Source organism: Xenopus laevis, chromosome 7S, assembly GCF_017654675.1.
Source record: "Xenopus laevis strain J_2021 chromosome 7S, Xenopus_laevis_v10.1, whole genome shotgun sequence".
Taxonomy (NCBI): Eukaryota; Metazoa; Chordata; class Amphibia; order Anura; family Pipidae; genus Xenopus; species Xenopus laevis.
The window spans coordinates 3,552,748-3,567,500 of NC_054384.1; the positions used below are offsets into that span (position 1 = coordinate 3,552,748).

The 14,753-nt window shown below is 42.7% G+C and overlaps 1 protein-coding gene across 4 annotated transcripts in view; it reads right to left on the reverse strand.

Annotated features, from left to right (window-relative positions):
* Positions 1 to 1,095: 1,095 nt before the first annotated feature.
* grk5.S (G protein-coupled receptor kinase 5 S homeolog) overlaps positions 1,096 to 14,753 on the reverse strand; it is a 27,951-nt gene continuing 14,293 nt past the window's right edge. The window contains exons 3-16 of one of the 4 annotated variants that reach the window (XM_018227257.2): positions 14,462 to 14,574; positions 12,994 to 13,071; positions 11,696 to 11,796; positions 10,981 to 11,073; positions 10,728 to 10,791; positions 10,157 to 10,297; positions 9,808 to 9,998; positions 8,742 to 8,779; positions 8,055 to 8,144; positions 7,465 to 7,673; positions 5,232 to 5,369; positions 4,722 to 4,859; positions 2,985 to 3,116; positions 1,096 to 1,771 (exon numbers count right to left, since the gene is read on the reverse strand). In XM_018227257.2, coding sequence (XP_018082746.1) covers positions 1,673 to 1,771; positions 2,985 to 3,116; positions 4,722 to 4,859; positions 5,232 to 5,369; positions 7,465 to 7,673; positions 8,055 to 8,144; positions 8,742 to 8,779; positions 9,808 to 9,998; positions 10,157 to 10,297; positions 10,728 to 10,791; positions 10,981 to 11,073; positions 11,696 to 11,796; positions 12,994 to 13,071; positions 14,462 to 14,574 — 1,625 coding nt within the window. In that variant the 3' untranslated portion in view covers positions 1,096 to 1,672. Of the gene's footprint in view, positions 1,772 to 2,984; positions 3,117 to 4,721; positions 4,860 to 5,231; positions 5,370 to 7,464; positions 7,674 to 8,054; positions 8,145 to 8,741; positions 8,780 to 9,807; positions 9,999 to 10,156; positions 10,298 to 10,727; positions 10,792 to 10,980; positions 11,078 to 11,695; positions 11,797 to 12,993; positions 13,072 to 14,461; positions 14,575 to 14,753 lie in introns of those variants that run through there. The other 3 variants (XM_041570817.1, XM_041570818.1, XM_041570819.1) reach the window with 3 other exon arrangements.

A 14,753-nucleotide genomic window follows, 5' to 3' on the forward strand; every position in this document is an offset into this window, starting at 1 on the left:
AATAATCCTCCAAATAGAATCCCAGTTTATCTGTTTAAATCTGGCTCCGTGATCTTTGTCCCTGCAGCTGGAGTTGGAAACAGTAAAGGCGATGTAAAGCAAAAATAAAATCCAATACAAATGTCTACACAGTCACCGACTGCTCTACAGGGAAACAAACAAAGCTGCTTGAGTTCTGCATGGCTGGGAAGTAAGGCGGGGGCTCCCCCTGCTGTTCATAAGTATGATTGTTTCCCTGCAGAGCAGTTAGGGACCGTCTGACAATTCCTATCCACAGCAGTAAATGAAGGGAGAATTTCACTGCATACAGTCAGGTTTCTTCTAAAAACAGTACACATTTTTTAATTAAAGTATATTGGAGTTTCTTTTTAATTAAAGAAAGTAGAAATGGGATTTTATTTTTTTGCCTTTACATGCCCTTTAAATGGTCAGCAGCGCTTTCTATTGGTCTTTTCCCTTTGTGTTTATCCAATGGGTGTATTAAAGGGGTGGTTCACCTTTACATTAACTTTTAGTATGTTATAGAATGGCTAATTCTAAGCAACTTTTCAATTGGCCTTCATTTTTTATAGTGTTTCAATTATTTGCCTTCTTCTTCTGACTCTTTCCAGCTTTCAAATGGGGGTCACTGACCCCCATCTGGAAAACAAATGCTCTGTAAGGCTACAAGTGTATTGTTATTGCTAATTTTTATTCCTCTTCTTTCTATTCAGGCCTCTCCTATTCATATTCCAGTTTCTTATTCAAATCAGTGCATGGTTGCTAGGGGAATTTGGACCTCAGCAACAAAATGGCTGAAACTACAAACTGGAGAACTGCTGAATAAAAAGCTAAATAAGTCAAAAACCACAAATAATAAAAAATGAAAACCAATTGCAAATTGTCTCAGAATATCCCTCTCTACATCATACTAACAGTTAACTCAAAGATGAATAATCCCTTTAAAAAGGGGTTTCTCGGGGTGCAGTTTCAGCCTTGCGAAAGTGATTACAGGGTCCCCGTCTTATTCTGCCGCATCACTAGCAGCCGGTTTGTACCACTCCCCCTGTCCGTAGGTAAATAATAATGTTAGAAAATAAAAATCCAGACAAACTGTTTACAAAAAAATGTTTTAAATGTTTAATTTTTTATAAAAACAAAACAAAGAAACCAAAAATAAATGACATAACGTAGGTAACGTGAGACAGAATGGTGTGATGCTCCGCGGGCCTCTCATGGTCGGCGATGGAGGCGGGGCATGAGGTAGTGATGGAGGCGGGGCATGAGGTAGAGATGGAGGCGGGGCATGAGGTGGCGATGGAGGCGGGGCATGATGGACGAGATGTTGTTACATGCAAGCAGCAATGTTCTATTGCACGTGGGACGGTGATTATTTATCATGTCTTTTTTTTCCGTATTCCACTCCATTTGTAACAGGAGGGGGACAAGTGCCGCCCCTCACGCAAGCACAGACCTGAGCGAACGTTTGACGTCATTCGATGTGAGGCTCCAGTGCGAGAAGAGAAATATGAGTTCCCCTCCCTCAGTCCCATCTAAGACACAAACTTCTCCTGGTGGGCTGTGAGTTCCAGGGTCTCTCTCTCTTCTGCCCTCCCCCTGGCGATCTCACTGTCATTAGCGGAGGAGGGTCAGCTGACCAGACGCTGTTTTCCTCGCGGATGATTGGATGCCACTAGCTACTTCCCATAGAGATGGTACTGATGTGGTTTGTGTTCACGTCATGGTTTAAAGATGATTTGGTACACGGGGAGCTGTTGGAATTGTTTTGGTGCTGGGAGAGAAGACAAAACTTTAAGATAACAGCCCACAGAGTATTTACTAAGATACAACAAACTTAGGGACTGTTCCTGCTGAATTGTGCTTAGTACAGGGAATACCTATGTACCATAGTTTTATGGGATCTCTCTGTACAGACTATGAGCAAACTTAGGGACTGTTCCTGCTGAATTGTGCTTAGTACAGGGAATACCTATGCTGCCATAGTTTTATGGGATCTCTCTGTACAGACTATGAGCAAACTTAGGGGACTGTTCCTGCTGAATTGTGCTTAGTACAGAGAATACCTATGCTGTCATAGTTTTATGGGATCTCTGTACAGACTATGAGCAAACTTAGGGGACTGTTCCTGCTGAATTGTGCTTAGTACAGGGAATACCTATGTACCATAGTTTTATGGGATCTCTCTGTACAGACTATGAGCAAACTTAGGGACTGTTCCTGCTGAATTGTGCTTAGTACAGAGAATACCTATGCTGTCATAGTTTTATAGGACCTCTGTACAGACTATGAGCAAACTTAGGGGACTGTTCCTGCTGAATTGTGCTTAGTACAGGGAATACCTATGTACCATAGTTTTATGGGATCTCTCTGTACAGACTATGAGCAAACTTAGGGACTGTTCCTGCTGAATTGTGCTTAGTACAGGAATACCTATGCTCCATAGTTTTATAGGACCTCTGTACAGACTATGAGCAAACTTAGGGGACTGTTCTTGCTGAATTGTGCTTAGTACAGGGAATACCTATGCTGCCATAGTTTTATGGGATCTCTCTGTACAGACTATGAACAAACTTAGGGACTGTTCCTGCTGAATTGTGCTTAGTACAGGGAATACCTATGCTGCCATAGTTTTATGGGATCTCTCTGTACAGACTATGAGCAAACTTAGGGACTGTTCCTGCTGAATTGTGCTTAGTACAGGGAATACCTATGCTTCCATAGTTTTATGAATGAAATCAAAACATGTCCTTCTAGGGCCATTAGAACACAACAGGAAGGCTATGGGAGGTTATAAGGAAAGGTGTGGCCAGCTAGAGACAATGGGAGTTTACTCAAGTCTAAGTAAAGCGTCACAACCAGTAGCAGGTGTTGCCTAAATTTTAAAAGAGACACTTTCCCCTCTCTTTGTGTGTGTGTGTGTGTGTGGGGGGGGGGTTCTTATTACTGCACACTACAGTTACTTTGATGTATTTGGCTCCACCCACCTGGCGTCTGAAGATACGATGAAGCAAACTCTTCTTGGGGGGTTCTGGGGGGTGACTCCTGTTTAGATCCGGGGAGAGTGTCCTGTTTGGCCCATAAACATTCAGCTCTTTGAAGCATTCTGTCTCGATCATCTGTTGTGATCAAATAACATAATGATTATAATAACATCTATTAGAAATCCCGCGGGTGGATGTGAGACTCCCTCATTCAGTGTTCAGACATAATTCCAAGAGAATTTAGGGCAACAACCTGACCGATCGTTAAGCTTTGTTTCCAAGAGCAAATACTGTAAACTTTCTCTCCAAACTCCAACCTAAACGTTCATCAAGCATCTCCCCAACAACCCATCTCCCAAGACCCCATGGGGTGTCCAGGTGCCCAGTTTTGTCTCCACTACCTTCTCCATATGAAAAAGTGCCCAAAAACTACTGTATATCTCACCTTTATCAGACACATTTGCTAAGCCCTGAGCAGTTGACCCTATTGACACCCCTCAAAAGACATTCCTTTTAATTCTGCTCCCTGAATTGTTTTTACTATTATTATGTACAATAGGGTGCAGATTATGGATGGAGACCACAGGGATCTGGTGTTTGGAATCTTCCAGAAGAATCTGCAACCTAGTAGATGTCTAGAACCTAGTAGGAAGCATAGAACTCAGCAGACTCTAACAGCCAATGACACTTGATGTGAGGAGATGAGAAGTCTCATCTCCAGCAGACTCTAACAGTCAATTACAATTGATATCAGGAGATGAGCAGTCTAGAACAGCCAATGGAACTTGATGTAGGGAGATGAGCAGTCTATAACCCAGCAGACTCTAACAGCCAATTACACTTCATGTCAGGAGATGAACAGTCTAGAACCAGGGGTGCTTCGCCAATGAGGCAAGTTGAGGCTGTCGCCTCAGGCGGCAGCGCCCCACTAGGTACCAGGGGCAGCAAAAATGCTGCTCCTGGTACTTTAAGAGCGAATTTCTGGGGGAGGGGGGGCAGCAGCAACTGCTGCTGCCTCAGGCAGCAGAGGGGCCAGGATCGCCCCTGTCTAGAACCCAGCAGACTCTAACAACCAATGGCCCTTGATGTATCGAGATGAGAAGTCTAGAACCTAGCAGACTCTAACAGTCAAATACACTTGATGTCAGGAGATGAGCAGTCTAGAACCCAACAGACTCTAACAGCCAATGACACTTGATGTGGGGAGAAGAGAAATCTAGAACCCAACAGATTCTAACAGCCATTTACACTTGATGTCAAGATGTGAGCAGTCTAGAACCCAGCAGACTCTAACAGTCAATGACACTTAATGTCAGGAGATGAGCAACTACTTGAGGGCTACATCAAGGTTTAAGTGAAATGCCCACTTTCCTGTATCACCTCTTGGTTCCACGTTGGTTTGCGTGGTTAACATATGAAAGTCTACGCACCTTATTTTGCCAAGGGATTGATATGGGGAGAAGAGAAATCTAGAACCAAACAGATTCTAACAGCCATTTACACTTGATGTCAAGATGCGAGCAGTCTAGAACCCAGCAGACTCCAACAGCCAATGACACTTGATGTCAAGAGACGAGCAGTCTAGAACCCAGCAGACTCTAACAGTCAATGGCACTTGACGTCGGGAGATGAGCAACTACTTGAGGGCTACATCAAGGTTTAAGTGAAATGCCCACTTTCCTGTATCACCTGTTGGTTCCACGTTGGTTTGCGTGGTTCAACATATGAAAGTCTACGCACCTCATTTTGCCAAGGGATTGACACAGAGTCTGTCGAAAATTTTGTGTAGAAGTCGTCGTCAGTTTGGTCCAGGTTGACGCCTTTGACAGTTGAGAACTGTTCTATGTCCAGGACATCTTTACAGTATACGGCACGGGGCTACAACAATTAGAATAAGTGTTTAATTTGAATTAACAAATGCTGATTGGTCTATTGGATTTAGAAAAGGAAATTAAAATATGCAGCTTTTTTACTGGACCAACATTATTTCCTTTATAGGGACATTGGTTTGACAAATTGTGGATCTAGAAAATAATGCCTAAAGATGGATCAAACACAGTTTGATGCTGTCACTCTACAACAGCCAATAAAGAATGCTCACTGTTGTTAAAAAATGATGTCAGAAGGCAAAATGAATGCCATTCTTGTTGCTTTATAGGAAGTACTTTAAATTGTAGCTTTACATTTCCCCCTATGAAGATACATTACTTTTGACTTGATATTTTGGAGATAAATAAGTGCGGTACTTACATCGGGAACAAAGGGGGGGTCCATTATTCCTGCTTCTAATCGTTTAAAGTTTATCACTCTGAAAAAGGGGTGTCGCTTTACGTCCACTGCGCCTCCCTCCTGACACCCCAGTCTCTGCTTCACGTCTCTGGTGAGAAGCTGCCAGTCATAAAGAAGAAGAACAAGTTGTGATGGTGATTATCTGACTAATATTCAATGTTTCCTTTTTATCCTCTTATCTCCCCAGACTCTCTATTCCACATCTTGTTTTCCAAGCCAGTCTCCCCATGTTCAGTCCCATTACTCTTTCCCACTGAATCTCCCATTGTCTACTAGAGCCCACTACTTCTCTTCCTCACTATCTCTCTGCTCCTGGTACCAGCTTACCCTCCAATCACCTCCACATCAGACTAACTGCCATCAGGTTCACTGCCAAAGCCAAATGCTAGACCAACAGAGCTGTCTTTAGAAGTCTTGAAGCTGAATGGGCTAATTGTAGGGCTACTATTATTTATGTATACAAAAAAGTAGTCTGACTTGTCTGGTTCTTCAGGCCTTCTTAAAGCATCTAGTCAGTTCAACCAGTTGTCCTTCAGCAATAACCACCTCCACCACCTCAATTCTCCACCTTATGTATCTCTCTAAGCAGTTGCCCCTAGTAGGACCCTCTAAAGACAGCTCTTCATCTATGTATGCCAAGTTAATTTCATAACTACTGTATACCCATGCATTGTGGGAGTGTTTCCTGGATAACTTTAATCTAATACCTCCATGTTCTAATATAATACTAATATGACTAAAGACAATCTGGTAGATTCTTTTAGTTAATGGCCATATTTGGCTCCGGATATCGGCACAGCTGAAGGCACGTGTTTAGCTCCCAAGAGCTACAAGCTTAGAATCCAAACCTTTTCTTTGTTGATTAAATGCTCTGGACCTGGGGCATTCCGGATAATGGCTCTTTCTGTAATTTGGATCTTCATAACTTAAGTCTGCTAGAAAATCATATAAACATGAAATAAAGCCAATAGGCTGGGTTTGCCTCCAATAAGGATTAATCATATCTTAGTTGGGATCAAGTACAAGCTACTGTTTTATTATTACACAGAAAAAGGAAATAATATTTAAATGGAATCTATGGGAGAATGCCTTTCCGTAATTCAGAACTTTCCGGATAACTGATCCCATACCTGTAGTACATTTGACCAGAGTTTGCCAACCTTTTTTTTTATTTGTGAGCCACATTCAAATGTAAAAGGAGTTAGGGAACAACATAAAGATGCAGAATTTTCTGGGGGTACCAAATATGAGCTATTGATACCCTTATGTGGAGCCTAAAGGAGACTCTGTTTGGCAGTACATCTGGTTTTTATGGAACTAAAGCTAAACTTCAAGCCAGGAATTGAAAAATAATCACCTGCTTTGAGGCCACTGGGAGCAACATCCAAGGGGTCGCAGAACAACGTGGTTCTCTCAAGCCCATTGATTGGGAATCTCTACAGTTGACTATTAGAAAGTGGATTTATTGTTTTCATGATATATTGGGGCAGATCTACAGAAAGCAGCTAGAAGGTAATCTACAATAAAGAGCTTGTGGTTTGATGGACAGTTTCTTGACGTCAAAGCAAAACACTGCAACTTTCATGAGCCGCCTGAAGTCCGACTTGTTATACTTGTGAGCCAGTCCATTCCCGTTACCAAGTGAACTTGTAACAGATAAGAGGCCCCAAAACAGCAAATTCCTGTGACAGGGTTTGAGAATGGCAGGTACAGAGAGCAATTACTCGTGTCCTTGTATCTCAGGAATTTAGTAAGTGTAAGGAATTTAAGAGTGATTTACAAGTCAGCTTGATCCTGTTCATGATGGAGCCATAGAAAAATAACTGAGCATATTTTGGGATGTGTTATCTCTTCAACTGGCCATATGGTCTGGATATGTATATGGACATGTATGGACTGATGTCCACCAAGGGTTTGATTAGCTTACATGTGACCCTGGGTTCAACCCCAACAATTCCCTGTTCCTCTTCCCTGGTGATTTGTCCCCAGCCCAACTCCACCCTCTCTCTCTCTCCATGCCCTCGGGCCCCATGGAAACCACTGGTCCTGCTTTCACCATACTGCCCCACCTTCTGAACATATATAACAAGTAAGGGGATAACAGCCAGAATAGAAAAAGTTATGTATATGCTTTGATCAAAGAGCCAGAGATCTGTAACCAGCAAGCCAGGTAGAAGGTCTATGTTGGACTCACCAGTTTACACACTGATTTGGCATCTTCAGAAAACTTCTGCGAATAAACTTCCTCCGTCTCCAGGACTCTCCTGTCCACTTCCTCCCTCTTCACCTTCTCCTTCCTCCCCCTGAATGGAGACTGGCCGGCTATCATCTCGTAGATCAGGCAGCCCAGGCCCCAGAAGTCAGGACTCAAGGTATATTTGTGGTTGTTAAGAACTTCTGGAGCTGGAGGAAAGGGACATATATTATTCATGTTTGTCTGGTCTTGTCTGGAGGCCTTTCCAATCTACCCAGCAGAAGACCAAACAGCACCCACATAATGCACTCAGGCCTAACTTAGGGCATGTGGCACACTGCGTGAAACATTATAAGGAATCCATGGTTGTTACCCACTTCTGTATGGAAAACAATTTTAAAGGGTCAGTAATCTTTTGTAAGATAATTAAGATCTCTTTCCTCCAGGTCCCATTAGAAATGCACAAAGATAAAGAGAATCCCATTGGTCTTCAATACACAGTGAGATGCAGGGATCTGCCTCTTTCTACTTCCTGTTCCCTTTGTGGTGCTTTTGTCAGGGATAATTAGGGTTTTTTAGTTGGCACTTACCCATGTACCCAACTGTCCCCACCCGTCCATGAATTGAGTCGCCTTCTGGGATTTTGACAGCCAGACCCAAGTCAGAAATCCTTATATGACCTGGTGATGAAACATATAAGAATAGATTATGAACCAGGCTTTTACCTTTTTAAAGCACTACACAAAACATTTAATAACAATACAGACGGATGTGATCTTTGTGTGAACCCCTTTTCTAGACTTTTGACACCCTAGATACATGTTATTGTGTTTAATCTCTGGAGCCACGGAACAAAAGGACCTGTTTTTTTCCACTAGGTGCAAGGGGAGGTGTGTGAATGGGTGCAAATGCCCTTTCAATTTCATTTTTGTGCCTAACTGTGCTCCTGTGCTTTGCTCCCTTATGTTCTGACTCTTTGTGCCCAATTGAATGCCACCCAATACCACTAGGCAGGTGCAAATCACGTCCAAATCTGCACTATTTGCAACCTGGTATAAAGATTGGCACATGTGTGGGTGATATAGAGGGAATTCTGGGAAGTCAAAGCACTTTTTGCAGGGTGATGTGGTTTTGATTTGCCTTTTATTCTCCCTATTATTCTGTTAAAGCCTCTCCTCTCTGCAACAGTGTCAACAATGGAAACCAACAAGCTGACGATGGCAACTCCAACTAGACTCTAACGCATTCACAGAAATGGCAGAGGTCTCCCCACTCACCATTATCATCCAGAAGGATATTTTCTGGTTTCAGGTCCCTTTAATAAAGAGATAAGGAGAAATGAGAAAAGATCCGAAACCTCATTCATAAAGTGTGAAGAAACCTACGCCAACCTCAACTTCATGGATTTGTAACATGTTTCTACTTTGGCTGAATTAACTCAGAGATCCTTAATCAATGGAAATGTTACTGAAAGGTGTTTTTCGTTTGGACGAAGAATGGGAGGAAGAACATTGGTAAAAAGGAGGAAAAACAGTGGAGTTTTCCGTTTTTTTTTTAAGGTAAAATAATGAGATGTTTACCTTGTTTCTCCCTTTGACGGACAGTTTATAAACAGGCAACGTGTAACTTCATTGAAAGTGAATGCATTGTGGTAGGCACGGGCACTGAGCCAATGAGGCCACCTCAGCTGGAACTACCCTACTGTTAGCAGAGGCAGAAAAAAGCTCCTGGTAACTTTCAGAGCCGAAATTTCGGTTTTCAAACTGGAAATTTGGCTCATCTAACACAGAGAGCACAATTGTACTTCTAGCACCCTGGATGCCCCAGACCTGCCTGGACCCCCCTTGGAGCCGAAAAAGGTGGGGGGGGGGCAGCAGCTTTAAGCCTCCTGAGGTGGCAAACGGTAAAGGGCAAAAGGGCTAGGATCCCCCCTTGAGGTTGGACATGTTACAAATGGGTAGAGATGCACCGAAACCAGGAATCAGTTCGGGATTCGGCCTTTTTCAGCAGGATTCAGATTCTGCTGAATCCTTGTGCCTGGCCAATCTGAATCCTAATTTCCATATGCAAATTAGGGAGGGAAAATCACGTGACTTTTCCTTTCCCACTCCTAATTTGCATACGCAAATTAGGATTCGGTTCAGTATTCAGCTGAATCATGAAGGCTTCGGAGATTCAGCCGAATTCCGAAAAAGTGGATTCGGTGCATCCCTACAAATGGAGCCAAATTCTATATTTGAGGGGTTCCAGTAGATGCCGTGGGAAGAGGGTATGGGCAAGTCGGTGCGTAATTGGAATCATTATCACTAATATTGTCCCTCTCCCGGCCCTACAGGGTCTCACCGGTACACAATGTTCTCTCTATGAAGGTCCCCCAGGCCGCACAGTATCTCGGCTGCATAGAAAGAAGCCCTTTCTTCCTGAAATCCCGGATTCCCCATGTTGTAAATATGGAACTTCAAGTCTCCACCGTTCATTAGCGTCAGCACCAGGCACAGCGCGTCCTTCGTCTCGTAGGCGTACGCCAGGTTTACCTTTGGGTGAAATAGAAAGTCTCATTCTGTGTCTACATTGAGCACCATCAATCTCCTTTTCATGACATCATTTCTTAAACTTCTAGGGAAGAGATGAAGTTAGAGATAGTTACATATCAATAAGAGACGTATCCTATTCCTGGCCGTTCCCTTCTTACCACAAATCTGCTGGTGACTTTCTCCAGGATCTGCTTCTCATTCAGAGCCATGGATTCCCCTTTCCTCTTTTTGATCCTCTTCTTCTCGAGCCTCTTGCAGGCGTACATCTTCCCCGTGGCTCGGACCTGGCAAGCGCACACCTGTCAATCATACGCCCCTGGTTATTACGTGGGTTATCAGTCTGACCTGCTCAGCTCATTGGGGATCAGTCCTCATCATGTGACACCAATACTATCCGTGTCCCTATATAATGTGCCCCATTGATACCAAGGAAAGAGGCAATACAGTAGCAAGGGCAAAGTTGATTGGCTCTCACAGAGCAGACATGTGAATGCTCCCAAAATGGCCCCATTGACATTTGATTCCACTGACTCCATCCAGACAGAAAAGCCGCACCACCATTACTGCAGGTAGGAGGTCCCAACCCCAAATGACATCACATGACATCACTATGCCCCAGTAATAAGAGATGACATCATTAAGGATATATTTTACAGGTTAATCACAAGCAAATTTAAGGAGAATAATTTCTCACTGTTTCAGCAGCAAATCCGCAGCCCCGAGACTCACCTCTCCGAAACCTCCTTTACCCAGAACCCTGTACTGCCGGAAAGTGTTCTTGGTTACGGGCAGCCTGTAAGACATCAGCGAGATCCTTTCACTTCAATTCGATTTTTACCTTTACTTCAAATCAATTCAGAACAAGGAATCAAAGGCAATGTGTAGACTTGTGACACTGCTCAAGGTACCCCAACACCCCCTTTTTGATTAAAGACGACCATCTGTAAATAGAAACAATCAGCTGCCCCTCCCCCATCCTCACCTTTCCAGACATTTCCATTGGAGGAAGCGGTCGAAGTACATGCTCTCCAAATAGCAATGGAAGGGCTCAGCGCTCAGAAAGTCCGACACGGATCTATCTCAGAGGCACAAGGAGAAGCATTTTATAGTCCAGATTTGGTACAAGAATCTTCTGGTGGATTTATGCATGCAAGTCAAGATTTCCCAGAATTCCCAGGTGCAAGTGAAAGTCACTCATCCTTTGCCATTTTTAACTTCACTTCTAACTGTCACTTCTAACTGTCACTTCTAGATGCCATTTCTAACTGGCACTTCTAACTGTCATTTCTAACTGGCACTTCTGTCATTTCTAATTGGCACTTCTAGATGACATTACTAACTGGCACTTCTAGATGCCATTTCTAACTAGCACTTCTAACTGTCATTTCTAACTGGCACTTCTAACTGTCATTTCTAACTGTCACTTCTAGATGCCATTTCTAACTGGCACTTCTAACTATCATTTCTAACTGGCACTTCTGTCATTTCTAACTGGCACTTCTGTCATTTCTAACTGGCACTTCTGTCATTTCTAACTGGCACTTCTGTCATTTCTAACTGGCACTTCTGTCATTTCTAACTGGCACTTCTAACTAGCAACAAATAAGCAAATGCAACTAATTTTAAAGATCACGCCTGTGCAATTGGCCCCTACTACCCCCCAAATATGTATTTTTTGTACTTTAGGAGACACTTACTTTGCACAGTGAGAAAACAGTTCTTTGTAGGGACAGATCTCCAGTTTCTCCTCCATTTGGTGAACAATATCTTGGCCAACTTCAGAGACATATACCGGAGACTGAAATGGGAACAGAGACTAATGATAACACAATAACTGGGGGGGGGGGGGGGGAATTGCATGGCCTGAGCCTATGGCCCCTACATCCTATAGGAAGGAATGAGGGTGTGACCTGCCACTCACTGCTGCATCTAATGGAAAAGAACAGCAGAGAAATGTGCTTCTATAATCACTGCATGATTGTGGGTCCTTTAGTGGGATTAAAGGGCCAGTAACACTATCAAGTGATTTTTCCTATTGTTTTCATTAGGGAATATCTAGAGTTTGTGCTAAACAGAACAAAGACTCAACTAAACCGAAAGTAAAGTCACATTCGACTTCCTGGTTCTTTTAGGGAGGCAGGTCCGGATTTGTGGAAAGGCCACCAAGGCCCAGGCCTAGGACTGGAGGATTTTAGGGGGGCGGAATGTTGCCCAACCACACCCACATTGGTTCCAAAACACTGGGGTACACTGGAGATACAATCATTTTTTAAATTTCCATGTGCCAATCCCCATTGCTCCAGTCCCGCTGGAGTGAACAGGGGCGACAAACGGTAGTGGGTCTAGGGGGGGCTCCCACTATGTAAATCCAGCCCTGTAGGGAGGTCAATACAAATGCTCTGCAAAAAACCCATATTTATATATATTTCATAATGTAAAAACTATGGGGTTCTATTGAGGCAAAAAAGTGGACATTGATATCTGGCCACTTATCTGTTGGGCAGGGCCAATACACGGGCAGATAAATTGCGGACTTGGTCTGGAGGGGCCAAATTAGCATCTTAAAGGGGTTGTTCACCTTTAAATGAAGTGTAAGTATAGTGTAGAGAGGCATATTATGAGACAATTTGTAATTGGTTTTCATTGTTAAGTATTTTTGGTTTTAGAGTATTTAGCTTTTTATTCAGCAGCTCTCCAGCTTGTAATGTCAGCCATCTGGTTGCTAGGGTCCAAATTCCCCTAGCAACCATGCATTGATTTGAAGAAGAAGGCAAATAGTTAGGAAAAACTATAAAAAAATAAATAACGAAGGCCAATTGAAAAGTTGCTTAGAATTAGCCATTCTATAACATATTAAAAGTTAACTTAAAGGCAAACCACCCCTTTGACTCTTATCTGCAGAGATTTTAATATGTTCCTTAATACCCTACATTTCCATATCTCGTATGGCTGGTGTATAAATTGCATGTGCTCAGCGGATGCTACAGGTGCTTACCTCTGGGGTGAGGTATTTCAGAATAATCTCCTTCCCTTTCTCTCCCAGCTTTTCATCGGGTGTCACCTCGTATTCTGCCTGAAACACGGAGATGGGAAGGAGAAGCGGCACCAGGAGAGAAAATGAAATAGAAAAATGATAGAATTCCTGCCCATATTCCTGTTTCAAGGATAAGTAAACCTCCAAAATAAGTGAATGTAAAATTGACGACGGTGCTCTTCTAAGAAATCATTCATTATTTCCTTATTTGTTTTGTTTTTATTTCAGGATATTAAAGGGGTGTTTCACCTTTAAGTTAACTTTTAGTATGTTATAGAATGACCTATTCTAATCAACTTTTCAATTGGTTTCCATAATTTTTTTTTTTTAATTAATTTCCTTTTTCTTCTGATTCTTTCCAGCTTTCAAATGGGGGTCACTGACCCCTTCTAAAAACAAATGCTCTGTAAGACTTCTATTCAGGCCTCTCCTGTTCATATTCCAGTCTCTTATTCAAATCAGTGCATGGTTGCTAGGGGAATTTGGACCCTAGTTACCAGATGGCTGAAACTGCAAACTGGAGAGCTGCTGAATAAAAAGCTAAATGAGTCAAAACCACAAATAATAAAAAATGAAACCCAATTGCAAATTGTCTCAGATTATCCCTCTCTATATCATACTGAAAGTTATATCAAAGGTGAACAACCCCTTTAAGAGATACATGTGCTGTTAATATGAATGAATTATGTTACAACAGCGCCACCTGCTGGTCAGTTTCCCACCAGTCTGACCAGCAAGTAGTCAAGGAAGTTGTCAGGAGAAAGAAAGAGGCTGATGTTCTTCTGCTTAGGAAAGATGTGAGAAAGGTTTCTAATTTTATTCCTAAGCAGAAGAACATCAGCCTCTTTCTTTCTCCTGACAACTTCCTTGACTACTTGCTGGTCAGACTGGTGGGAAACTGACCAGCAGGTGGCGCTGTTGGAACAAAATTCATTTATATTAACAGCACATGTATCCCTTAATATCTTGGAATCAAAATAAAATAAAATAATGAATGTAAATTGCAAAAGTGCTTAGAATAGCCTCCTCATCAGTTTTACATTCACTTATTTTAAAGGTTTACTTATCCTTTAAGTAATACATCTTGCCCCAAGGCTGCCAAAGGATGGTGGGAGCTGTAGTTCAGATATAGAAAGGTGAAGGGGTATCAAGGGATTCACCTGTTTAAAACTAAGTTTTCAGCTGAATCTTCTGCGCTGGAAAAGCTGGCGCAGGGGTAGAATTGCCTGATCTGTGGGGCACATCGAAACGGACGCACATGATACGATTTAATCCAATATATATAGGGATCTTGCATTCGGCTGAATCTGAATCCTGCTAAATCAGCTCTGAATTAACTGATTCCCAAAATGAATGCAGGAAGTGGTGCATCCCTAGTGATTATTATTGCAGGAATTCTGCAACTCTAATTGGACATAATTGGACGTACCACGGCATCCAGGAAGTGGATCAGACATTCCAGCTCCGGCTGGGCCTCGCAGAACTGGCGGAATAGGAGCCTCCCGATTGGCTGCTTCTTGCACAGGTTGTAGTAGTCTCTCTCTAGGACACAAGTGGAACATAAGGATCAGTTCATGTGTTTCACAGGGCAAGAGGGGCTCACAGTTGGTGCTGGGAGTTGCATACCTCCCAACATTTTGGAAAGAAATTTGGCGAAATTATTTGACCACGCCCTTTTTGTGACCACACCCCCTAATTACCATGTTCATTTTACAAAATTT